Raw genomic sequence first — 27389 nt, 5'->3', positions numbered from 1 at the left:
CGCGTACGCTTACGTGAGACCGGTTCTCCCGACGTGCTTTGCACAAAGGTGGCTAGCGGGTGACAGTTTCTCCAACTTTAGTTGAACCGAGTGTGGCTACGCCCGGTCCTTGTGAAGGTTAAAACAACACCAACTTGACAAACTATCGTTGTGGTTTTGATGCGTAGGTAAGATTGGTTCTTGCTTAAGCCCGTAGCAGCCACGTAAAACTTGCAACAACAAAGTAGAGGACATCTAACTTGTTTTTGTAGGGCATGTTGTGATGTGATATGGTCAAGACATGATGCTAAATTTTATTGTATGAGATGATCATGTTTTGTAACCGAGTTATCGGCAACTGGCAGGAGCCATATGGTTGTCGCTTTATTGTATGCAATGCAATCGCGTTGTAATGCTTTACTTTATCACTAAGCGGTAGCGATAGTCGTGGAAGCATAAGATTGGCGAGACGACAACGATGCTACGATGGAGATCAAGGTGTCGCGCCGGTGACGATGGTGATCATGACGGTGCTTCGAAGATGGAGATCACAAGCACAAGATGATGTTGGCCATATCATATCAGTTATATTGATTGCATGTGATGTTTATCTTTTATGCATCTTATCTTGCTTTGATTGACGGTAGCATTATAAGATGATCTCTCACTAATTATCAAGAAGTGTTCTCCCTGAGTATGCACCGTTGTGAAAGTTATTCGTGCTGAGACACCACGTGACGATCGGGTGTGATAGGCTCTACGTTCAAATACAACGGGTGCAAAATAGTTGCACACGCAGAATACTCAGGTTATACTTGACGAGCCAAGCATATACAGATATGGCCACGGAACATGGAGACCGAAAGGTCGAGCGTGAATCATATAGCAGATATGATCAACATAGCGATGTTCACCAATGAAACAACTCCATCTCACGTGATGATCGGACATGGTTTAGTTAATTTGGATCACGTAATCACTTAGAGGATTAGAGGGATGCCTATCTAAGTGGGAGTTCTTAAGTAATATGATTAATTGAACTTAAATTTATCATGAACTTAGTCCTGGTAGTATTTTGCAAATTATGTTGTAGATCAATAGCTCGCGTTGTTAATTCCCTGTGTTTATTTTGATATGTTCCTAGAGAAAATTGTGTTGAAAGATGTTAGTAGCAATGATGCGGATTGGATCCGTGATCTGAGATTTATCCTCATTGCTGCACAGAAGAATTATGTCCTTGATGCACCGCTAGGTGACGGGCCTATTGCAGGAGCAGATGCAGATGTTATGAACGTTTGGCTAGCTCAATATGATGACTACTTGATAGTTTAGTGCACCATGCTTAATGGCTTAGAATCGGGACTTCAAAGACGTTTTGAACGTCATGGAGCATATGAGATGTTCCAGGAGTTGAAGTTAATATTTCAAGCAAATACCCGAGTTGAGAGATATGAAGTCTCCAACAAGTTCTATAGCTAAAAGATGGAGGAGAATCGCTCAACTAGTGAGCATGTGCTCAGATTGTCTGAGTACTACAATCGCTTGAATCAAGTGGGAGTTAATCTTCCAGATAAGATAGTGATTGACAGAATTCTCTAGTCACCATCACCAAGTTAGTAGAACTTCGTGATGAACTATGATATGCAAGGGATAACGGAAATGATTCCCAAGCTCTTCGTAATGCGGAAATTGACGAAGGTAGAAATCGAGAAAAACATCAAGTGTTGATGGTAGACAAGACCACTAGTTTCAAGAAAAGGGAAGAGGGAAGAAGGGGAACTTCAAGAAGAACAGCAAGCAAGTTGCTGCTCAAGTGAAGAAGCCCAAGTCTGGTCCTAAGCCTGATACTAAGTGTTTCTACTGCAAAGGGACTGGTCACTGGAAGCGGAACTACCCCATGTGATTGGCAGATAAGAAGGATGGCAAAGTGAACATAAGTATATTTGATATACATGTTATTGATGTGTACTTTACTAGTGTTTATAGCAACCCCTCAGTATTTGATACTAGTTCAGTTGCTAAGATTAGTAACTCGAAACGGGAGTTGCAGAATAAACAGAGACTAGTTAAGGGTGAAGTGATGATGTGTGTTGGAAGTGGTTCCAAGATTGATATGATCATCATCGCAGACTCCCTATACTTTCGAGATTAGTGTTGAACCTAAATAAGTGTTATTTGGTGTTTGTGTTGAGCATGAATATGATTTGATCATCTTTATTGCAATACGGTTATTCATTTAAGTTAGAGAACAATTGTTGTTCTGTTTACATGAATAAAACCTTCTATGGTCATACACACCAATGAAAATGGTTTGTTGGATCTCGATTGTAGTGATACACATATTCATAATATTGAAGCCAAAAGATGCAAAGTTAATAATGATAGTGCAACTTATTTGTAGCACTGCCGTTTAGGTCATATTGGTGTAAAGCGCATGAAGAAACTCCATGCTGATGGGATTTTGGAATCACTTGATTATGAATCACTTGATGCTTGCGAACCATGCCTCATGGGCAAGATGACTAAGACTCCGTTCTCCGGAGCGAGCAACTGACTTATTGGAAATAATACATACTGATGTATGCGGTCCGATGAGTGTTAAAGCTCACGGCAAGTATCGTTATTTTCTGAACTTCACAGATGATTTGAGCAGATATGGGTATATCTACTTGATGAGACATAAGTCTGAAACATTTGAAAAGTTCAAAGAATTTCAGAGTGAAGTGGAAAATCATCGTGACAAGAAAATAAAGTTTCTACAATCTGATCACGGAGACAAATATTTGAGTTACGAGTTTGGTCTTCAATTAAAACAATGTGGAATAGTTTCACAAACTCATGCCACATGGAACACCTCAGCATAATGGTGTGTCCGAACGTCATAACCGTACTTTATTGGATATAGTGCAATCTATGATGTCTCTTACCAATCTACCACTATCGTTTTGGGGTTATGCATTAGAGACAGCTGCATTCATGTTAAAAGAGCACCATCTAAATCTGTTGAGACGACACCGTATGAACTGTGGTTTGGCAAGAAACCAAAGTTGTCGTTTCTTAAAGTTTGGGGTTGCAATGCTTATGTGAAAAAGTTTCATCCTGATAAGCTCAAACCCAAATCGGAAAAGTGTGTCTTCATAGGATACCCAAAAATTTACTGTTGGGTACACCTTCTATCATAGATCCGAAGGCAAGACATTTGTTGCTAAGAATGGATCCTTTCTAGAGAAGGAGGTTCTCTCGAAACAAGTGAGTGGGAGGAAAGTAGAACTTGATAAGGTAATTGTACCTTCTCCCTTATTGGAAAGTAGTTCATCACAGAAATCTGTTCCTGTGACTACTACACCAATTAGTAAGGAAGCTAATGATGATGATCATGTAACTTCAGATCAAGTTACTACCGAATCTCGTAGGTAAACCAGAGTGAGATCCGCACCAGAGTGGTACGGTAATCCTGTTCTGGAGGTCATGCTACTTGACCATGACGAACCTACGAACTATGAAGAAGCGATGGTGAGCCCAGATTCCGCAAAATGGCTTGAAGCCATGAAATCTGAGATGGGATCCATGTATGAGAACAAAGTATGAACTTTGGTTGACTTTCCCACTGATCGGCAAGCAATTGAGAATAAATGGATCTTCAAGAGGAAGACGGACGCTGATAGTAGTGTTACTATCTACAAAGCTAGAATTGTCGCAAAAGGTTTTCGACAAGTTCAAGGTGTTGACTACGATGAGAGTTTCTCACTCGTATCTATGCTTAAGTCTGTCTGAATCATGTTAGCAATTGCCGCATTTTATGAAATCTGGCAAATGGATAAACAAAACGGCATTCCTTAATAGATTTATTAAAGAAGAGTTGTATATGATACAACCAGAAGGTTTTGTCAATCCTAAAGGTGCTAACAAAATATGCAAGCTCCAACGATCCATCTATGGACTGGTGCAAGCATCTCGGAGTTGGAATATACGCTTTGATAAGTTGATCAAAGCATATAGTTTTATACAGACTTGCGATGAAGCCTGTATTTACAAGAAAGTGAGTGGGAGCACTACAGCATTTCTGATAAGTATATGTGAATGACATATTGTTGATCGGAAATAATGTAGAATTAATCTGCAAAGCATAAAGGAGTGTTCTTAAAGAAGTTTTTCAAAGAAAGACCTCGGTGAAGCTGCTTACATATTAAGCATCAAAATCTATAGAGATAGATCAAGACGCTTGATAAGTTTTTTCAATGAGTACATACCTTGACAATATTTTGAAGTAGTTCAAAAATGGAACAGTCAAAGAAAGAGTTCTTGGCTGTGTTATGAGGTATGAAATTGAGTAAGACTCAAAGCCCGACCACGGCAGAAGATAGAAAGAGAATGAAAGTCATTCCCTATGCCTCAGCCATAGGTTCTATAAAGTATGCCATGATGTGTACCAGATCTATTGTATACCCTACACTCTGTTAAGCAAGGGAGTACAATAATGATCTAAGAGTAGATCACTGGACATTGGTCAAAATTATCCTTAGTGGAATAAGGAAATATTTCTCAATTATGGAGGTGACAAAAGGTTCTTCGTAAAAAGTTACGTCGATGCAAGTTTTGACATAGATCTGGATGACTCTAAGTCTCGATCTAGATACACATTAAAAGTGGGAGCAATTAGCTAGAGTAGCTCCATGCAGAGCATTGTAGACATAGAATTCGCAAAATACTTACGGATCTGTATGTGACAGACCTGTTGATTAAAATTATCTCACAAGCAAAACATGATCACACCTTAGTACTCTTTGGGTGTTAATCACATAAATAATGTGAACTAGATTATTGACTCTAGTAAACCCTTTGGGTATAGGTCACATGACAATGTGAACTATGGGTGTTAATCACATGGTGATGTGAACTCTTAGTGTTGAATCACATGGCGATGTGAACTAGATTATTGACTCTAGTGCAAGTGGGAGACTGAAGGAAATATGCCCTAGAGGCAATAATAAAGTTATTATTTATTTCCTTATATCATGATAAATGTTTATTATTCATGCTAGAATTGTATTAACCGGAAACATAATACATGTGTGAATACATAGACAAACAGAGTGTCACTACTTTGCCTCTACTTGACTAGCTCGTTAATCAAAGATGGTTATGTTTCCTAACCATGGACAAAGAGTTGTTATTTGATTAATGGGATCACATCATTAGGTGAATGATCTGATTGACATGACCCATTCCATTAGCTTAGCACCCGATCGTTTAGTATGTTGCTATTGCTTTCTTCATGACTTATACATGTTCCTATGACTATGAGATTATGCAACTCCCGTTTGCCGGAGGAACACTTTGTGTGCTACCAAACGTCACAACGTAACTGGGTGATTATAAAGGTGCTCTACAGGTGTCTCCAAAGGTACATGTTGGGTTGGCGTATTTCGAGATTAGGATTTGTCACTCCGATTGTCGGAGAGGTATCTCTGGGCCCTCTCGGTAATGCACGTCACATAAAGCCTTGCAAGCATTGCAACTAATGAGTTAGTTGTCAGATGATGTATTACGGAACGAGTAAAGAGACTTGCTGGTAACGAGATTGAACTAGGTATTGAGATACCGACGATCGAATCTCGGGAAAGTAACATACCGATGACAAAGGGAACAACGTATGTTGTTATGCGGTCTGACCGATAAAGATCTTTGTAGAATATGTAGGAGCCAATATGAGCATCCAGGTTCCACTATTGGTTATTGACCGGAGACATGTCTCGGTCATGTCTACATTGTTCTCGAACCGTAGGGTCCGCACGCTTATGGTTTCGATGACAGTTATATTATGAGTTTATGAGTTTTGATGTACCGAAGTTTGTTCGGAGTCCCGGATGTGATCACGGACATGACGAGGAGTCTCGAAATGGTCGAGACATAAAGATTGATATATTGGAAGCCTATGATTGGATATCGGAAGTGTTCCGGGTGAAATCGGGATTTTACCGGAGTACCGGGAGGTTACCGGAACCCCCCGGGAGGTATATGGGCCTTAGTGGGCCTTAGTGGAAGAGAGGAGACGTGGCTATAGATGGTCCGCGCGCCCCTCCCCCCCCTTGGTCCGAATAGGACAAGGAGAGGGGGCCGGCCCCCCTTCCTCCTCTCTCTCCTCTTTTCCCCCCTCCGCGAATCCTATTCCAACTAGGAAAGGGGGGAGTCCTACTCCCGGAGGGAGTAGGACTCCTCCTGGCGCGCCTCCTCTTGGCCGGCCAGCCCCCCCACCTTTTGAGCCTATATATACGGAGGCAAGGGGCACCCCTAGAGACACAAGTTGATCCACGTGATCATATTCTTAGCCGTGTGCGGTGCCCCCTTCCACCATAGTCCTCGATAATATTGTAGCGGTGCTTAGGCGAAGCCCTGCAACAGTAGAACATCAAGATCGTCACCATGCCGTCGTGCTGACGGAACTCTTCCCCGACACTTTGCTGGATCGGAGTCCGGGGATCGTCATCGAGCTGAACGTGTGCTAGAACTCGGAGGTGCCATAGTTTCGGTGCTTGATCGGTCGGGCCGTGGAGACGTACGACTACATCAACCAAGTTAACGCTTCCGTTGTCTATCTACAAGGGTACGTAGATCACACTCTCCCCCTCTCGTTGCTATGCATCACCATGATCTTGCGTGTGCGTAGGAAATTTTTTGAAATTACTACGAAACCCAACAGCAGTCCAGTGTGCCGCTCGCCGGCTGGCGCCCTCTCCTCTTGCGCGATGGCGTGCTCCAGTCTAGTATGCGCCTAGTCGTCCGACATCCTCTTCTCTCGCATGCTGGCGTGCTCCAGTCCAGTTCGCCCTCGGCTGGCTGGCGTGCTCTCCTCTCGCGCGATGGAATTGGAGGCAAGTGCAATTCCAGCACCCACCACCAGGTCAGTTCATGTCTGCCTACATGCCTGCGATCTGCTTGTGTTTATGCCAATATGGTTTTCCTTGTTCACCGACAGCCTCTAGTGGCAGTTTACATAATCTGTCCACCTCCTCACGTTTAATGCTCACCAACTAACCCACATTGAACGATCACAGTCGATGAATGAATGCATCGGAACGTTCCAGACACACCACAAACTAGTGCAGAGCAGAGTATCCAACGCGTTTCTCCCTTTAGTTTGGCTTGCTTGTTTGTTTGTGTTCAACTTCAGCACTGTCTTTCTTCAAGTAACATAATATGATCAAGTCAAGCCATTGGATGCTAGTCCTAGGTTAAAGAGGACTTTGTTCGGTCAAGTCTCAAGTCAAGCAAAATTAGTACTCTCTCTTGCACTTTTCTTATCTACTCTAGTGGCCTTTGGTCGGTCAAGTCAAGCTCTACACTGAATCACTCTAGCAGGGTCAACTCCCCTTGGCCGGCGCTTGCCTCTACCACCCTGCTGCTCTGCCTCGTCCGCCGAAATGCTACTGTTTTTTCTCATCACTACTATTTTTCTTTCATGTGTGAAGATGGAAAGGGAAAAAATTAATGTGGTGTTTTGCAGTGGTAGTTTTGATCTGAAGAAAAGCTATTGAAAGCATAATGTGGTAATTTATGCGTAAACAACATGGTAGTATACCAGTGGCGGAGCTTCGAAGAAAATACTAGGCGGGCCAACTCAAAGGAGAGTACCAAAAGTTTTAAGATTCTCAACCATACTATCCGGGTTTTTTCATCAATTGATTGAATTTCAGAGTATTCAAAGTGTTATAAATAGCTGACAACTCGAGGGAAATTGGCATTGATTGATAAATGTGCATTTTAGGAGAAAAGAAAAGTACATATGGGGCTCAGCAGCCAGCAGTGCTCGTTGAATCTGGTGTTGCTACATACATGTCGTCAGTTACCATGAGGAGAGAGTATTCTGGCTTGGCCTGATCATCTAAACCTGCTGCTTAGTACTACAGGTGGTGGGCTGGGTTGGCTTCTGATGCATAGTTGAAATAAAAGAGCACAAATCCTGGGCGGGCCACAACCCAGTTTTGCCTTAAAGAAGCTCCGCCCTGTAGTATACACACCTTATACCTGGTAACTTATGTACACAAACCGTAGACCTGATAACTTCATACAAACACCACAATAAGTTCGACCAGATAAAATTTTGTTCAAACATGTGCACTCAAAAACTTTTGTTTACATAATATGGTGATATATGCACCAAAGAACTAATAACTTAGATACAAATACCGTGGTAACTGTGACCTTGAGGAAAAAACTTGTTGAAAACAACTCCGGTAAGTGTAAATAACATGATAATATACGAACCGCATAGTTGATAACTCCATGTTAACTTTGAGGGGGGGGGGGTTGTTAAAAACATGCACTCGATAACTTTTGTAAATAGTATGGTAATATACAATCAGTAGATCTGATAACTTGGATAGAAACACCACGATAACATTGACCAGAGGGAAAAAGTTGTTGAAAACATACCTCCGGTAACTTTTCGTGTAAATAACATGATAACTTACATGCCATATATGCAGATAACTCATGCAGCCCATGCGAGATAACTTTCGATAAAAAAAGATCGTCGAAACATATCAACATGACATGAAAAATGGGGATAATTTGATTTTAGCCATGAAGACAAACGGAGGCGAGGAGGGGAAGGGTGGGAGTGGCGGCAGCGACATCGATGACCAAGCGGCCGTGGGAGGAGGCTATGCAGGCGGAGACGAGGCCGGGAATAAATACTACTTACAAACACCACGGTAATATTGACCAAGGAGGAAAAATGTGTTGAAAAATATGTTAGTGATAGCTTCTATGTAAGGAGAAAAATTGAAAAGCATGTCTCGCTAACTTCTATTCAAATAGCATGGTAGTATACATACTACAGACATGATAACTTACACAAAAACATTGCGTTAACATCTAGGGAAAAAAGTTGTTGGAAACGTACCCTCGGTAAATTTTGTGTAAACATCATGGTAATATACGTACCACAAACTTGACAACTTAAGCACAAACATCATGATAACTTTGATCCGGATGAAGTTGTTGAAAAGCGTACCCTCGGTAATTTATGTGTAAATAACATGATGATTTACCCACCGAAGACCTGATAACTCTCGTTCAAACAGCATGGTAACTTTTTGACCCTAAGTTTTTTCGGTTGAAGAACATTAACCCCAATAAGTTCTAGGTAAATAGCACGGTAATGTATTTACTGTAGACACAATAACTTACGCAAAAACGGTATGGTAGCTTTGACCCATGAAAAAAGTTGTCGGGAACATATCGTTGGTAAATTTTGTATAAGTAGTATGGTAATATACGCATCGCAGATCTGATAAGTTACACAAAAAGACTATGATACGTTTGATTCGGGTGGATGAAGTTGTTAAAAATATACCCAAGAACTTATGTGTAAATAGCACGGTAATAGTTTTGATTTGGAGAAGAGTAGTAAAAAGTGGTTGAAAAATACACTGATAACTTTTGTATGTAAATAGCATAGTAAATCACACACCACAATCTTAATAATTTAGGTACAAACACTGCGGTAAATTTGATCTGGAGCAACAAATTGTTGAAAAGACCCCAAGTAACTTCTGTGTAAGTAGTATAGTAATATACCCATCACATACCTGATACTAACTTACGTACAAATATCATGGTAATATTTGACTCGATGGGGAAATTGTTGAAAACATACTCCTGTAAATTTTGTGTAAATAGCATGGTTATATACACATCACATACCTACGTACAAACACCACGGTAACTTTGATCAAGCGAAAAAATATTTAAAACATACCCCAGGTAACTTATATGAAAACATCATGGTAAATACGAACCGCGACTGACAACTCATGTACAAGCGCCGATATAACATTGATCAAAGAGCACGGTAATATACGAACCACAAACCTAAAAACAACATGATAATATAAGAACCGCAGGCCCGATAATTTATATGAATACAACATGGTAATATATGGTTGGTGAACCATTTTTATGCCTTCGATAATTTATATGGAAATAGCACGGTAACATGCATATAATGGGTATGGTAGGCGTGGTAAATTTTGTCTGAAAAAAATCATTGGAACATGCCAACATGGGATCTAGTTTCGAAGATCTCGCCGCGACGAATCTTTTATGTAAAAACAACTTTTACATCGGATCGATGGTTTAGGCTACAAAACATTTTGAAGTTTTGAAATAAAGATAATCTAGAATGACATCATTTTTTTGTCCTCTAGTGTATGCATATAATTAGGAGAAATGCACATGGAAGGAGAAAGAGTGTTAATGTATGCATGTATTTAAAGTGAAGAAAGTAGATGTGTGACAGTTTTGCTTATATGGCACACATGTGCCAAATACAACAGAACGCCATATATTATCTCCAAATGTTATACTTATTTCTGTTTTTTTACGATGAAGTATTGCTATCCCATTTCGCATGAAAATTATCAAGCACGTTCGTTACACTAACAAAAACATCTTAAGAAATAACATTTTTTATTTTATATGCCACCCAGAGCCACAATGGCCATCACACTTTGCCTGCGTTTTCTCTCGCGCTGCAAAGCGAGCTATAAAACAAGCGCCCAACCCAACCTCGAGCTCACCTAAAGCAAAGCTAGCGAGCGAGCACATTTTTTGATTTTTTATTTTTGTGGGATTTCATTTCAATTAAAAAATATTCATGAGTTCGATAAAAAATGTGAATACCGGCAAAATTGCCAGCTCAAGAAATGTTCATGAATTTGAGAAAAAAATCGCAAATTTGGGGGGGGGGGGGGGGGGGGGGGAGGGGGATGAAGTTAAAAAAAAGATTCACGAACTCAAAATCGTCCATGAATTTGGAAAAGGTTCATGAATTCAAAAGATGTTAGGGAAGTTGAAAAAATGTTCACGGATTCGAAACTTATTCATGAGTTCAAAAAATGTTCAAGTGAATACAAAAAACTGTTCGTGAATTTAGAAAACTTCATGAAAGAAAAATATTCAATAATTTTAAAAATATTCTTGAATTCAGAAAAAGTTCACAAATTCAGTAAATGTTCACACGAATAAAAATAATGTTCGTGAACATTTTTTGAAAGTCATGAACAGTTTTTGAAACCTGTGAAATTTCTTGAAATTATGAACATATTTTCAAATTCCAAACATTTAAAAACTTGACTTTTTGAATTGCGAACAAATTAAGGAAAGTCAAGCATTTTAAGAAAAAATACGAACAAATTTTAAAACGTGAACCCTTTTGTAATCTCGAGCATATTTTGAAAAATCATTTCTTTTAATTATTTAACTTTTTTGAAATTCGTGTATTTTTGAAAAAAAAATAGCGAAAGGAAGAAAATAGAAGAACAAGAAAAACATAATAGAAAAAAATAACGAAGAAGAAAAAGCAAACAGGAAAGAAAAGAAAAGGAAAAACAGAAGGAAAACAAGGAAAACCGATACTTAAAAGATAGGGAAAAAGGAAAGAAAAAACCGAATGAAACCTTCCTAAAACCAGATTTTTTTTTTTGAGGCAATCCTAAAACCAGATGGAAGGCTCCAAAATGACCAAAAAAATGCTGTTGAGTCTTGAATGACCCCTTCACGTGTGGTAATGGGCCGGCCCACAGGAGGGTCCGGATGAGTGATCACCGTCTTAGACGTTGCAATAGTCTAAACATATCAGGTGTGACAGGAGTAGAGTACTCACTCCATCATTAGGGGCTGAACCTGAGTAAATCCTCGTGTGTACTCCCATTTAAGCCCACTGCACACTCATAGTTCCTCCATCACTACCCTTCTACTTTCTGTCAGATTCTTATGTAGAAAAAGGAATTTACTGTCAGATTCATTCCCACAAAAGGATGAATCAATCAGTTTGGACAAGTGAGATAGTCACTCGTTGCCGAAGACCGTTTGTCATCCTCTACAGACCTTTTTTCCTGGATACTGCTCGAAATGTTGTAAGTATTTTGCTGGCTTAATTGAATTTTTTTATTTAGAATCGATGAAACTTCTGTTTTGCTAGATTAGAATCACGTTAATTTATGGAAGTGTCAGTCCATTATGTCGAAGTTGGCCATATCTCGTAGTATTAATTTTGTCACTCAAGTGTGGAGTATGACGTTGTCCATATTTTCTGAAAGTAACCTTCTCCATCATCTCGTCCATTTCTTGAATTTAGAACACGTAACTAAAAGGACAAAACATTCCATTGTCATCTTGGTGAAATTCACAACACACTATTCCCATGCGCAACATTGTAATAACAAAAACCTTTCTCTTGCATCGTTACAAGAAAAACTAAGAAACAGACGGAAAAATACAAACAAAAAAAAAAAGCAGGACGACATTTTCTTCCCTTCAGTTGTTCTGCATGCTTGTTTTCTTTGTCAAATCAAGGACCTAAACAGCCACTAGCTCGTCGCTATTCCAGCGAATTCAGCAGAGTCGGGTCCATCATTGATCTCAAGACCAGCGCTCCCCTTGTTTATGACCCTGCAGCTGAGCCTTATCTCCCCCTGCGTTCCTGTCAGCACCTCGATGTCCCCCATCTTCACCATGGACTTGACAAACTTGCTCTTCCAACTCTTCTCGCTTTTGACAAACGCGTCGACCGATGCTTTCAGAGTCGAGTTCGTGAGCAACGCCTGGTCCGACGTGAACAGGCCCAGGTTGTTGGTCAGACCCACGTAATACTTGTTGTCCAGCAGCGTCGGGGTGATGATGTCCATATCCGTCGTCGTGGTTGGGAAGAACTGGCTGCTGTTGGCAGGGCATATGCTTTTCAGCAGGAAGGCGTAGGCCGAGCTCATCGTAGGATCAACCTGGCAGTAAATCAATCACCATATTAGAGAAATGGGAGATACTGGACGCATAGCATAATAATGTCCAAAAGGAAAATGTCTGACATCTGGCGGCAGTTTTGAACACCATTGTATTATACCTGGCTGGTGTTGCTGAAGGCATATAGCCTGTTTGTGAAGGACGAGCAGCGGGAGACGCCTATGGTGTGCGCACCGGAGAGGACGACCATGTCCTCGGCCGTGAGGTTCTTGAGGGTGAAGTTGCCGACCAGCTCGGCCGCCGTTGAGAGCGGCGAGGGTAGGTTGCTGAGGGCGCTCGCGTTGGTGGAAATCCTGCCGTCGCGGCGCCCGGCGGGCACCTTGTAGGTAACATTTCCTGCTAGCGCGATGCTGTCACGGGCGGCGAAGGCGAGGATGTCCGCGCACGAGACCGTTTTGGGGCATTTCGCCTCGATGGCCTTCTTTGCAGTGTCGATCACCTCGAACCCACGGAGGCTGGGCTTGTTGGGGGGCGCGTCTTTCTCGGCGGTGTTGTTTGCTGTCGAGTCGATCAGGACTGAGCCATCACAACCCTGTTGCCATGTTGTAATTATGTTTAGTACGACAGTAGAGCACCTCGCAAATATTGCATATGCAGTTCAGGCTTATCTTGTGTTGACAGTGCAGATATAAGAAACTAAATGCCATGAACACACGTACCTTGACAAAACAGTCGTGGAAGTGCAACCGGATGAGGCCAGCGGCGACACCGGTGTTGTTCTTGAAGGCAGCAGCCACCGCCTGCTGCACCAGGTTCTCTGCCGATGGGCAGCTCTTGCTGTAGAATCCGACTTTCAGGCCGGCGCCGACAGTGGCAACTGGGAAAAGGGCAAGGGCAACGGTGACCGCCGAGGTGAAGAGCATGCACTTCATGGAAAGGGAGCTCATTTCAGTTGCTTGTGTCTAGCCTTGGTGACTCCTGTTTCTGGATCTCATGGGTTTATATATAGCATACTGGGGTGTTTGGAAGGGCAAGTCTGTCAAAACAGGTGCAAAAGCTCGGCGCTGCACAAGCGGTGCGTGCCATATGCTTGATTTTCTTCTTCTTCGTCTTTGTGGCCATATCAACATGCTCCCTGAGATGCTAAAGCCAGCCCATGTGTGATGATCAAAGCCTTCTCTCCGGCCAAGGTAGAACAATGTTCTAGTTTTGCAGGTTAGGACGTAGTATCCTTAGCTGAATGAGGCTATTTTCAACACTGGAAAAAATAGCGCGCTATAGCGTATTGAGAATTGCGTCGTTAAATATATCTCAGTGTACAACATCTCGCTAATAGCATGCTATAGCACGATATAGCACGCTAATAGCATATTTTGAGGTCGCCGCTATTTTGCTGTAGCACGCTATTTTTCATTGATTTTCAAGCATGGTAGGTGACAGCGAGAGACAGACCGAGAGATCAAATCATGCATACCTTTCTTTGGGTTCTTATAGTCAGGGGTGTTCCAGAAACTGAGACGAGCTGCCGTCAAGCTTGAGGGAATAATGATGCTTTTTCGTACATTGGAATTTAACATGTTCGTCTTATGTTTGATTATTCTTACGCCTTGTGTTGATTTTTTTCCGAACCAATAAAGTGCTTGGACTCTGCTGTCTGGATCTCTTAACTTGTTTCAGTGACCATTATCATGAACTACTACGTGGAAGCATGTGGCATGTGACGAATTAATTGGACGGTTGAGGCTTACTGTAACTAGGAAAATTTGCCGAAATGTTGATGCACGAAGACAGATGGAACAAGCTTTAGAGCACGTTGCCTGCAAATAATCAACACTAAAGCAATTGCATCTAGCGAGCAGAGTTGAACAGCATCTACGACTTTGCTTTACGTGCATGGGATGGGATGGTATCACATTCTTCTCGCTTTTCATAAATACTGTATTTTTCTAATGCGTCTACTGCTCTTTCGCTTTGGATAGTCTGATCTTTCCTATTGTGCGAAAAGACTCGCCATGCATGCATATCAGCATGGGTTCTGCTCCAAAGGAGATACCTAAACAGAATGTTCTTTGCTTCATCACCCGTCTCACCTCACTCTATGCGAAACATGCTTTCGTCCTGCTTTATAGAACAATATAAGGTGTTAAAAAAAAATCCTTACATAAGCTGATCAAAGAAAAAACTACATAACACGTGACCAACATTGCCAACATTGCACCAGGAGTGCGCTGCTGGGCAGATCGAAAATGCACCTGCAGCTGTAGGCCTGTAGCCGTCCATGTGCGCCCGGACAGATGTTTGGAGAGAAAATCGCTAAAAAAAATGATGGAAATTCTTAATTGTCTAAATATGAAGCAGCATACGTGTTTATTCTATACAAATACTTCTACGCCCCTGCTTGTACGTATGTCTACCTGTGTGTATCCTACCTCCCTCATTCTGTAACAAACCCTGTTCCACGAGTTCCGACAATTGTTTATCTTCTTCTACCTTCGTCCCTGCCATGTTTTTATGTTATGTTCCAGTTCTGTTTTATCCTCTCCTATCATCTTTGTTTCCCTCCCTGTCCAATTCTTTCCTTTACATGATCTTCACTCATCCGTTCGTGCTGTCCTATGTGTTCTATGTTTCATGCATTGTTCTTCCCATGCAAAATCGCTACTGTTGTTTCCCCAAGTTTTTATGTTCTCTTGCCTCAAATATGCATCTTTCTATTCTTCAATACTTGCATGCTTGTACTTTCAAACATTGATTAGTGAAAACACTCTGATGCCGTAGTTATGATTTCTGCCCTAGCAGATATGATTTTAATTTTGTTCTTCAAAGTGCACTATTTTTTGTATTATTTGATTTCATTTCATTGCTAACATGTTTTCTCTTGTTCTACCATGTTTCGGTCTACGACACGATCTTTTTTCGTCACGAAACTTAGTGTACACATTAAGTTCTGGCTGTTGGAACTTGTGCGTATTATGCTGGATCTTTCCTGCAATTTATTGTTGCGCACACGCAACAAGTCAGGAAGTCAACTTAGCTAACATTAATATTTGTGGTGCGCAGACCGCAGACGCCTCATCTTCTTTCTCGCTCCTCTTTCCTCATCCTCTTCTTCCTTTCTAGTCGCATCCTCCAGATCTGCTCTATTCAGAGTTCTATCGGAGGTTGCTGCGAACGCTTGCCAGATGTCGACACCGAGGGGCATAGACGAGGAGTACGTCGGCATCATGTGGTTGTGGTCGAGTTTGCCCCGGCAAGGAGCCACGGGGAAAACCACAGTCAATCCCACTGCAGTTCATGTGGAGGTAAAATCACGAGGGAGGCGGCCGACAACCGGGATGCCAGGTGTTGCGGCCAGCCCCTCCCTCCTCCATTTACAGGCATGGGGGAGGAGGCTTGGCCCCTCCTTCAAGCCTCTAAGGGTTGCGCACAAAAAGGGGGGCCCTTTTTAGGGATCTTGATCTTATCCCTTCGGGATTTGATCATATTCCTTTTAGAGGAGGATTTTGGTGCTCATGGACCAGAGGTGTGGCGGCTTGGCCCACCACCCACGCTCATGTGAGTCCCACCACGCGGGCGGGCCTCACTCCAGAACCTTCTAGAACATTCCCGGTACAATACCGAGAAGTCCTGAACTTTTTCGGTAACCCAAAAAATACTTTTCATATATGTTTTCTTTGTCTCCGGACCATTCTGAAGCTCCTCATGATGTCTGGGATCCCATCCGAGAGTTCAAACTACCTTCGATCTCACCATTATGAAATCCCATTACTGCCCTATCGTTACAAACGTTAAGTGTGTGACCCTACGGGTTCGAGAATATGCGGACACTAGTCAATAGTGGGACCTGGATGCCCATAGTGACTCTCACATATTCAACGAAGATCTTTATCAGTTTGAACCACGATGTCAAGAATTCAGATAATCCCATGTATAATTCCCTTTGTCTGACAATATGTTACTTGCCCGAGATTCGATCGTCGGTATCACCATATATAGTTCAATCTCGTTACCGGCAAGTTCTCTTTACTCATTCTGTAAATGCAATATCTCCGTGACTAAACATAATAGTCAGATGCTTGTAGGCTACTTAGGATGTTGTATTACTGAGAGGGCACGATCAGATGCTAAGCTTACGTTTGGGTCTGTTCATCACATCATTCTCCTAATGACGTGATCTTGTTATTAAATGACAACGCATGTCTATTGTTAGAAACCCTAATCATCTTTAATCAACGAGCTAGTCAAGTAGAGACTCAATAGGGACACAATATTTGTTTATGTATTTGAGTTTTCGGTTAATACGATTATATCGTGGAGAATAAACACTTATCAAGAACAAGGAAATATGATAATAACAACTTTATTATTGCCTCTAGGACATATTTCCAACACTCTCACCGGTGTTGCTACTTTGATGGGGAACGTCGCCTAGGGGGCTGCGACCCAACACTCATTGGCGTAGCTGGTGCTGCGATGCAGATCCTGCCGACTCTGCTAGCCTGACGGGGAACGGCATCGTACAGCGCACCGGTGCTCTGATGAAGCACTCGTTGGCGCTACTAGTGCTACAATCATGATGGGGCGCGACATGTAGGAGCACCGGTAATATGATGCAGCACTACCGACCCTGCAAACTGGGTGGCTTTGACGGCTTCCGACAATGCTACTTGGCGGAGTGGTCACTACGAGGCAGGCTCAAAGCTTCTAGCGACGACATGGGTTGTTGAGTTGTGCAGACATAGGAGAATGAAGTGGGGGAGGGGCAGTTTGGCTATGAGGTGGCATCGCATTGACTTACCAAAGACAATGAGGGATGGATCCGACGACTCGAGACATGACTGATTTTTCAGTTGATGGTTAGCAGCTTCCTAAAAAAAATTGGCACCAAATAGAGATATGTCATCTCTTGGAGTTGGTTTTCTTATCCAAAATGCCACAAACAATAGGTTTTTGGGAGAGGTTTTAACCACATGAAATGTATATATAAGGGAAACGTTTCGCAGCAGATGGCCAGCCCAAGTTTGGGCCGGTCTCGCGTGCGTCGTCTAATGCATTAATATCGGACGCTCACAATTCTTCCCACGACCGCACTCGTCGCATGGGTCCACGCACCGCCGATCTCTCTCGACCACTTATCCCCTACCAACTACCTCATCCTCATCCTCTATCTCTCTCCTGTACTACCTCATAGCCCCACCTGCCGCCACGGATGGAGCTCTCGCCCCTCCCTCAATCTCACACAGGACAATAAAAATCCCTACCGAGAACTACTTTGCAAATGTTGCACATGAGAGATAGCCATGGATGCGGCTGCGACCTCCTCCTCCCCATTTTTTCTTCCCAGCGCCAAGCTGTTATCCCTCGTCTAGGAGCTACATCCATGGTGTTGTCGATCGACAGTTCTAGATCCATCGCGGGCGGTGCTGGAACCAGCCAAGTGCGGTGCTGGAACCGGCAAAGCGCACCGATGCGACCACGGCTAGATGCTGGAACCAGCAAAGGCGCGGTGTTGGTACAACCTAGCGGGGACAAGTGCAACCACAACGACAAGTGTTGAAGATCCGATGAGTATTTTTTTCCTGGAAGTTGTGTGCCAATTTGCTACCACAGTTGTAACACCCCGGATGTAACTTTCCATATTTGTATCCAACTCTTGCCGTTTCCGGTGTTAAGTTATATTTATTTCTCGGGTTCGGGTCTTTGTCTCCGTGTGTTGTTTTCTTTTCGTGCATCTCTTATCATGTCATCTCGTGCATTGCATTTGCATACATATTCATCTCATGCATTCGAGCATTTTCCCCGTTGTCCGTTTTGCATTCCGGCGCTTCGTTCTCCTCCGGTGGCCATTTCTAGCTTTCTTTTGTGTGTGGGGTTCAAACATTTCCGGACTGGACCGAGACTTGCCATGCGGCCTTGGTTTACTACCGGTAGACCGCCTGTCAAGTTTCGGGTCATTTGGACTTCGTTTGATACTCCTACGGTTAACCGAGGGACCGAAAAGGCCTCGTGTGTGTTGCAGCCCAACACCCCCCAAATTTGGCCCAAAACCCACCAAACTCAGCTCCATGTCCTAGATCGTTCGATCACGATCGCGTGGGCGAAAACCGCACCTCATTTGGACTCTCCTAGCTCCCTCTATGCCTATTTAAACACCCCCCCCATTTTGGATCTCGTCTTCCTCCCCGTCCTCCTCGAAAAAAAAACCCAGAACATCTCCCCGCACCGACAAACACGTCCGCCCCAGCCGGACGCATCCGCCGCCGCGCCCTCGCCCAACCACCGCGTGCCACGTGGCACCGCCGCCGCCGCCGCCGCGGGCCGGGAGGCCCGGATCCGGCCCCCGCGACCCGGCTCCTCCACGCGCGCCCCGCCGCCTCCTTCCTCCACGCGCGCCGCCGCCTCTTCGGGCTCCGGCGACCGGAGCCGCCGTCGCCGCCGCGGGTCATCTCCGGCGAGCCCGAGGCCGGCCGCCGCCCGCACCTCCTCGCCGGCGCGCGGGCCGCCACCGCCGCCGCCGGGCGCCGCCACCGGCCTCCCCCGACCTTCCCGGTGCCGCCCCGGCCTCTCCCCGCTGCTCCGGCCGACTCCACCGGCTCCGGCGAGCCGTCTCCGGTGAACTCGCGCGGGTGCTACAGTGCTGCTACAGTTTTCACTAAGTCTGAAAACTGATTGTGTTTTATGCTATGTTCGTGTGCCCGTTAATATATTTTGTGAACCCTTTTGGCCCCAGGTCACTTTGGGTCTTTTGTTAATCTTGTTGAGTAGCTCCATGCCATGTTCTTACTTGTCATGTTCAGGTCATTTATCATGTTGTTTTGCTGCTCCGAAGAGAGCATCGTGATCTGAAATTTCAGGCTAGCGTTAATTTCACTAAGTCTGGAATCTGTTTTGCATATTCATTTTTGCCATGCTTGTTTGAACCTATTAATGGATGAATTTGCCTATGGCTCAGTGCTAGTGTTTTGTTAACCATCTTGTGTACATCACTGCCATGTATTTTGTTTTCATGTTTGGTGGATGTAGCATGTTCATTTCGTTGCATTTAGATGCCTACTTGCTGTAAATCGCAGACCGGTGTCATCTTAAAACGCTTGCCATTTCCAAACCGTAACTCCGATTCCAATGATCTTTATATCGTTTTCAAGCGATTTCATCCCCTCTATCCAGTGGCACCCTTGGAATTCCAAGTTGAGGCCAGGTTCATGCATTTCCTGTCATATCTTGCATTTTACATCCCGCATCGCAACCCGCATAGCATGTCATCATTTCATCATATTGCTTGGTCTCGCACGTGGTTGATTGTATCCTTGTTGCTTGTTTGTCTTGTTGGGTAGAGCCGGGAGACGAGTTCGCTACCGAGGAGCCCGTTGAGTTTGCTTTTGAGGATCCAGTCAACTCTGACAGCTTTGCAGGCAAGATGATCATACCCTCGAAATCACTACTATCTTTGCTATGCTAGTTTGCTCGCTCTTTTGCTTTGCCACTGCTACGATGCCTACCTTTTGCTTGTCAGCCTCCCAAATTGCCATGATTGAACCTCTAACCCACCATTGTCCTAGCAAACCTTTGATTGGCTTTGTTACCGCTTTGCTCAGCCCTTCTTATAGCGTTGTTAGTTGCAGGTGAAGATTGGAGCCGTTCCTTGTTGGAACATTTATTTACTTGTTGGGATATCATTATATTGCTATGTTATCTTAATGCATCTATATACTTAGTAAAGGGTGGAAGGCTCGGCCTCTCGCCTAGTGTTTTGTTCCACTCTTGCCGCCCTAGTTTTCCGTCATATCGGTGTTATGTTCCCGGATTTTGCGTTCCTTACGCGGTTGGGTTATAATGGGAACCCCTTGATATTTCGCCTTGATTAAAGCTTTTCCAGCAATGCCCAACCTTGGTTTTACCAATTGCCACCTACCCTTTTCTTTCCCTTGGGTTCTGCAGACCCAAGGGTCATCGTATTTTAGCCCCCCACGGGCCAGTGCTCCCTCTGAGTGTTGGTCCGAACTGAGCTGCCTGCGGGGCCACCTCGGGGAAACTTGAGGGTTGGTTTTACTCGTAGCTAGTCTCATCTGAGTGTGCCCTGAGAAAGAGATATGTGCAGCTCCTATCAGGATTTGTCGGCACATTCGGGCGGTGTTGCTGGTCTTGTTTTAACCTGTCGAACTGTCTTGTTGTACCGGGTTACCGAGTCTGATCGGTGTGACCCGGGTGGAGGTCTATTCCTTCGTTGACCGTGAGAGCTTGTCATGGGCTAAGTTGGGACCCCCCCTGCAGGGATTGAACTTTCGAAAGCCGTGCCCGCGGTTATGGGCAGATGGGAATTTGTTAATGTCCGGTTGTAGATAACTTAAACCTTAAGTAATTAAAATGAATCAACCGTGTGTGTTGCCGTGATGGCCTCTTCTCGGCGGAGTCCGGGAAGTGGACACGGTGTTGGAGTTATGTTTGCGCAGGCTGTTCCTTCTAGCTTCTCGCTCGCGCTTGCCTCCTCTTCTCGCTCTCTTTTGCGTATAAGATAGCCACCATAAATGCTAGTCGCTTGCTGCAGCTCCACATATATTTGCCTCATCCCTTCCTACCAGCTTAAATAGTCTTGATCGCGAGGGTGCGAGATTGCTGAGTCCTTGTGGCTCACAAATACTATAATTCCAGATGCAGGTCCAGGTGATTCCGCTCCAGGTGACGAGTACGAGCTCAAGTGGGAGTTCGACGAGGACTCTCAGCGTTATTATGTTTCCTTTCCCGATGATCAGTAGTGGTGCCTAGTTGGGGTTCGATTCAGGGCCTTGTCGCATGTTGGGTTCTTTTCCATTTTGGCGCCGTAGTCGGGCCATGAGTGTTTGTTTGATGGATGTTATTTATGTACTCTGATGTGACGTGGCGAGTGTAAGCCAACTATGTTATCTCCCTCTTTTATTATGTATTACATGGGATGCTGTAATGATTGCCTGACTTGCGACATTGCTTTCAATGCGGTTATGTCTCTAAGTCGTGCCTCGACACGTGGGAGCTATAGCCGCATCGAGGGCGTTACAAAGTCTTCCATTTTTTGCTGGAACTAAACAAATTCTTGTTGCCACTTCTTGTTTCGCTGGAACCATCATACCACTTTTTGCTACAACCGTTTTGGTTTTGCTATCACCGGTTTATCAATTGTTACATCCATTTTTCATGAGGTTATCGAGACCCGTGACTATGCATTTTTTTTGCTACAACCGTTGTCTGTTTTTGCTACTACCGGTGCCGACATTTGTGCTTTCATGTCCGTGTGATTAGGAGCTGCCAACCAAAAATGATGGTTGAGCTGCAGCGGCGGTGCAGGGCTACAACGGCAGGGGAGGGGGCATGGAAGTGGAATGCACGAGGGCAGGGGGGAAGGGGGGATTTTCCTTTTTTCTCATGAGCGATCACTAGTAGAAAAAGGGCCATTTGTCCCGATTCATAAGGCCCATCTGTCCCGGTTGCGGAACCGGGACTAAAGGGTCGTTACTAATGCCCTTGGCCTTTAGTCCCGGTTCTTATATGAACCGAGACAGATGGGCCTCCACGTGGCCGCTGTGGCGAGCCCAGGCAGGAGGGTCTTTAGTCCCGGTTGGTGGCACCAACCGGGACCAATAGGCATCCACGCGTCAGCTGTTCAGAGGCTAGGGTTTTTTTTTTCTAAAAGGGGGGTGGATTTAGGGTTTTTGTATGGTTAATTAAGGTGTTTCATATATTGTGTTAGGTAGCTAATTAATTAATAGAGAGAAGTGTCATCTCTTATCTCCGTGCTTGGTCGACGCTACGTACTATACGTATAGAGAGGCCCTCGACACGCTAGCTAGTAAGAAAATGAAGGAAACCATTAAGTACAGAAGTTTGTCATGCATACCGAGAGAAGTGATCGACATCTCCTTCTCCGAGAGATTGGTCGAACAACAATTTTTCGTATTATCTATCCGACGCTACTGGCTACATACATATACAATATGTAAGATCTGTTAAAATCCCCTAGTATCTGAAATCAAGTTCCACATGGTATTCTCCGGCTTTATTGATGACGTGGTCAAGAAATAATCCCGCTAATTCTTCTTGAATTGCTTTCATGCGATCTTCTGGTAGGAGTTCATTCCGCATCTCCCACGTCTAATTTGAAGAAGGGAGTTAATACATATATATGAATGAAACTCAACAGAAATGATGGTGTAATAAAATGAAATTGTGAATATTATTGCTTACGCACATCAAATTGTCTTTTAGAGTAGCCCCGCTTATCTTTGCAAGTCGCGTTGTAGATGAACTCGCACACGTAGTATGCACAAAAACCATTCCCTTGTTCCTGCCACAAGCACTTTACGAGAAATAGAGGTCAATCAAACTGATAATGAAGCATTATAAATGGCATTGATGAAAGTAGCTAGAATCAACGAGATCGAGATGCGCAGAACTAGCTAGCTAGTACTACTTACTTTCGGGTATGTCCATCGCAGCTCCCCGGGCGGTCCCGGAGCTTGTGCGGCGAATACTTTCCAAACCCTGCGAGACAAAAAAACAATTACTTGATATCAGGAAATGAACAAAAAGTTGCCGATATGGTGCGATAATGATCGATTGAACTTACTTCTCGAGCATTTTAGTCATGTCCGCATAGGTCTCGGGAGATTTTCGTCTCGAGTCTAAGACGGTTACTAGTCCCTGCTTAAGCTTAATCTTCAGGAGAATATAGTGGAAGCTGCGCACGCATGCATAACTCATCAATTACATTACTATAACCTCGCTCGAGTAATAAGGGAAACCGAATATGCACAAGACAGTAACACTCACTCGAAGTTGTAAGGAAAGAGTATTTTATCTTTGTTTTGATTTACTATCAATGATTTGAGCAAGTTGGCCTCAGCATCATCGGCGTTCTTTTCAACCTCAAATTTATCTATGAGATTTGTGTTAATGAACCCAAAATCATACATTTCTGTTTTTCTGCACTCGACGATCTTCAATCTGCATAATATAGTGAGGATAATCATATATACATGCAATCAAAGAGCTGAGCTGTATATAGATACTTAATGACAGAAGTAGTACTTACAGACAGTAGCAAGTGACCGTTAATTTATCAAGGGCCTTTTGATTGAACCACTGGAAGAACTCCTCAAATGGAACAGTCAACAAATCAATTTCAACGAGGTCGTGCTCCTCTTTAACTCTCAGATACAAAGTATTCGTCCCCCCCAGACTCTCTGCAGGTTTCCATGTACCAATCATGGAATCTTCGCATCATCGTTGTTAGAGATTTTTCATCTTTGACAAGAGGCTTCCCGTAATGGTATTGGTGTTATTCCACCTCCAAGAAATCATAATGTACATCGTCGGGCAGGTAATCTTCAAGATTGCTATAACCGGGCACCATCCCCGGATCATTAGCGACGATATCGCTAGACACCTTGAGCGGGGGGCACGATTGGTCCGCTTGTTCGCCGAGCTGGGCAATTTTTTTCCAACTCGTCGTTTTGCTAACCTTCGATCACTGATAGTATTTCTCGACCGCTCCCCTTCGATATATATCTTTGCAGTAATGCGCTCATAGTTGGTTTTCGGCAGAGACTTTGGTGGTTTCCTCAGGGCATCGAGTGTGCGCTTTGCTTTCACCCGGTCTACCTTCTCCTCCGGAGGTGGATATCTCTTTGCTTTCACCCCTTCAAAGAAGTCATTCACTTATTTTTCCATGATCTTCGCATTTTCTTCCACGGTCCTCTCGTATGGTAACTTCTCTAGAGGCTTGAGAGGTGGACCGAATCTGTATTGCCTGCCTCTGGTTGTACTGCTAGACGCCGGAGCAGACGAAGCGGCTGCGGCTGTCTTCTTTCGTGCTTGCTTACGAGGCGGAGGAGAAGGACTACGACGCGCCAGAGCGGCCGGGGCGGCGACGGGTCTCTTCCGCCCTTACTGGCGAGGCGGAGAAGGAGGAGGCTGGTGGCTGCTCGGGCGCGCCGGTGCAGGCAGAGAAGAAGGTGGAGTGCCGCCACGCGCCGGAGAAGGAGGCTGGTGGCTGCTCGGGCGCGCCGGCGCAGGCGGAGAAGGAGGCGGAGTGCCGCCACACGCCAGAGAAGGAGGCTGAGTGCCCTGATCACTCGCCGGAGGAGGAGGCGGTGGAGGAGGCGGAGTGCCCTGACTCGCCGGAGGAGGAGGCGGAGGCGTCCAGTTCGGAAGGTTGATGAGCTCCTTTCGCCATAGGCATGGAGTCTTCAGAACAGAACCCAGCCGAGTCTCCCCATCACCCGTAGGGTGGTCAAGCTGGATGTCCTCAAATCCTTCTGTGATTTCATCGACCATCACCCTAGCATATCCTTCTAGAAATCGGCCGGCAGTAAAAAGTTGCGCCAGGTTCAGGATGTGCAACAGAGCCAACAGCCGCCTTGACTTTCATATTCATCCATTGCGTTATAAGGTGGAAATTGTGAGACTCTGTGATTAAGTCCACGGGGTAGCTAGCAGGAGCCGTGAAGACAGGCTCCTGAAGCAGCTCCGTGGAAGCCACACTGCTTCTCCGCTGAGATGGCGAGGTAGCTTCTGAAGGAAATATGCCCTAGAGGCAATAATAAAGTTATTATTTATTTCCTTATATATCATGATAAAAGTTTATTATTCATGCTAGAATTGTATTAAACCGGAAACATGATACATGTGTGAATACATAGACAAACAGAGTGTCACTAGTATGCCTCTACTAGACTAGCTTGTTAATCAAAGATGGTTATGTTTCCTAACCATGGACAAAGAGTTGTCATTTGATTAACATGATCACATCATTAGTTGAATGATCTGATTGACATGACCCATTCCATTAGCTTGGCACCCGATCGTTTAGTATGTTGCTATTGCTTTCTTCATGACTTATACATGTTCCTATGACTATGAGATTATGCAATTCCCGTTTGCAGAGGAACACTTTGTGTGCTACCAAACGTCACAACGTAACTGGGTGATTATAAAGGAGCTCTACAGGTGTCTCCAAAGGTACATGTTGGGTTGGCGTATTTCGAGATTAGGATTTGTCACTCCGATTGTCGGAGAGGTATATCTGGGCCCTCTTGGTAATGCACATCACTTAAGCCTTGCAAGCATTGCAACTAATGAGTTAGTTGCGGGATGATGTATTACAGAACGAGTAAAGAGACTTGCCGGTAATGAGATTGAACTAGGTATGGGATACCGACGATCGAATCTCGGGCAAGTAACATACCGATGACAAAGGGAACAACGTATGTTGTTATGCGGTCTGACCGATAAAAGATCTTCGTAGAATATGTAGGAGCAATATGAGCATCCAGGTTCCGCTATTGGTTATTGAACGGAGACATGTCTCGGTCATGTCTACATTGTTCTCGAACCCATAGGGTCCGCACGCTTAAGGTTACGATGACAGTTATATTATGAGTTTATGCATTTTGATGTACCGAAGGTTGTTCGGAGTCCCGGATGTGATCACGGACATGACGAGGAATCTCGAAATGGTCGAGACATAAAGATTGATATATTGGAAGCCTATGTTTGGATATCGGAAGTGTTCCGGGTGAAATCGGGATTTTACCGGAGTACCGGGAGGTTACCGGAACCCCCCGGGAGATATATGGGCCTTAGTGGGCCTTAGTGGAAGAAGAGAAGAGGCAGTCAGGGCTGGGCCGCGCGCCCCTCCACCCCTAGTCCAAATAGGACAAGGAGAGAGGGGGCCGGCGCCCCCCTCCTACTCTCTCTCTCTCTTTTCCCACCTCACGAATCCTATTCCAACTAGGAAAGGGGGGAGTCCTACTCCCAGAGGGAGTAGGACTCCTCCTGGCGCGCCCCTCCTGGCCGGCCGGCCCCCCTGCCTTGAACCTTTATATATGGAGGCAGGGGCACCCCCTAGAGACACAAGTTGATCCACGTGATCATATTCTTAGCCGTGTGCGGTGCCCCCTTCCACCATAGTCCTCGATAATATTGTAGCGGTGCTTAGGCGAAGCCCTGCCACAGTAGTACATCAAGATCGTCACCACGCCGTCATGCTGACAGAACTCTTCCCCGACACTTTGCTGGATCGGAGTCCGGGGATCGTCATCGAGCTGAACGTGTGCTAGAACTCGGAGGTGCCGTAGTTTCGGTGCTTGATCGGTCGGGCCATGGAGACGCACGACTACATCAACCAAACGCTTCCGTTGTCGATCTACAAGGGTACGTAGATCACACTCTCCCCCTCTCGTTGCTATGCATCACCATGATCTTGCGTGTGCGTAGGAAAATTTTGAAATTAGTACGAAACCCAACAGTGGCATCCGAACCTAGGTTTTATATGTTGATGTTATATGCACGAGTAGAACACAAGTGAGTTGTGGGCGATATAAGTCATACTGCTTACCAGCATGTCATACTTTGGTTCGGCGGTATTGTTGGACGAAGCGGCCCGGACCGACATTACGCGTACGCTTACGCGAGACCGGTTCTCCCGACGTGCTTTGCACATAGGTGGCTTGCGGGTGACAGTTTCTCCAACTTTAGTTGAACCGAGTGTGGCTACGCCCGGTCCTTGCGAAGGTTAAAACAGCACCAACTTGACAAACTATCGTTGTGGTTTTGATGCGTAGGTAAGATTGGTTCTTGCTTAAGCCCGTAGCAGCCACGTAAAACATGCAACAACAAAGTAGAGGACATCTAAC

At 44.5% G+C, this 27389-nt stretch overlaps 1 protein-coding gene across 1 annotated transcript; it reads right to left on the bottom strand.

Moving 5' to 3' along the window:
- Positions 1-12131: 12131 nt before the first annotated feature.
- Positions 12132-13708, bottom strand: LOC125520985 (peroxidase 1-like). Its single transcript, XM_048686022.1, has 3 exons — positions 13443-13708; positions 12884-13315; positions 12132-12764 (listed from the first exon to the last, which is right to left on the bottom strand). The coding sequence occupies exons 1-3, from the start codon at positions 13668-13670 to the stop codon at positions 12354-12356; spliced, it is 1071 nt and encodes a 356-aa protein (XP_048541979.1). The 5' UTR covers positions 13671-13708; the 3' UTR covers positions 12132-12353.
- Positions 13709-27389: the final 13681 nt, after the last annotated feature.

Source organism: Triticum urartu, chromosome 7, assembly GCF_003073215.2.
Source record: "Triticum urartu cultivar G1812 chromosome 7, Tu2.1, whole genome shotgun sequence".
In the NCBI taxonomy this organism is placed as follows: Eukaryota; Viridiplantae; Streptophyta; class Magnoliopsida; order Poales; family Poaceae; genus Triticum; species Triticum urartu.
The sequence above is the reverse complement of the archived record's forward strand: the minus strand, read 5'-3'. Positions and strand labels throughout refer to the sequence as shown.

What these genes read in the sequence shown, in the direction of transcription:
- LOC125520985 (XM_048686022.1), bottom strand. Translation starts at nt 13,670, where the DNA reads ATGAGCTCCCTTTCCATGAAGTGCATGCTCTTCACCTCGGCGGTCACC. An exon ending in TCCACGACTGTTTTGTCAAG is followed by an intron (nt 13,316 to 13,442) that starts GTACGTGTGTTC and finishes ACATGGCAACAG; the next exon opens with GGTTGTGATGGCTCAGTCCT. An exon ending in CCTTCAGCAACACCAGCCAG is followed by an intron (nt 12,765 to 12,883) that starts GTATAATACAAT and finishes ATTTACTGCCAG; the next exon opens with GTTGATCCTACGATGAGCTC.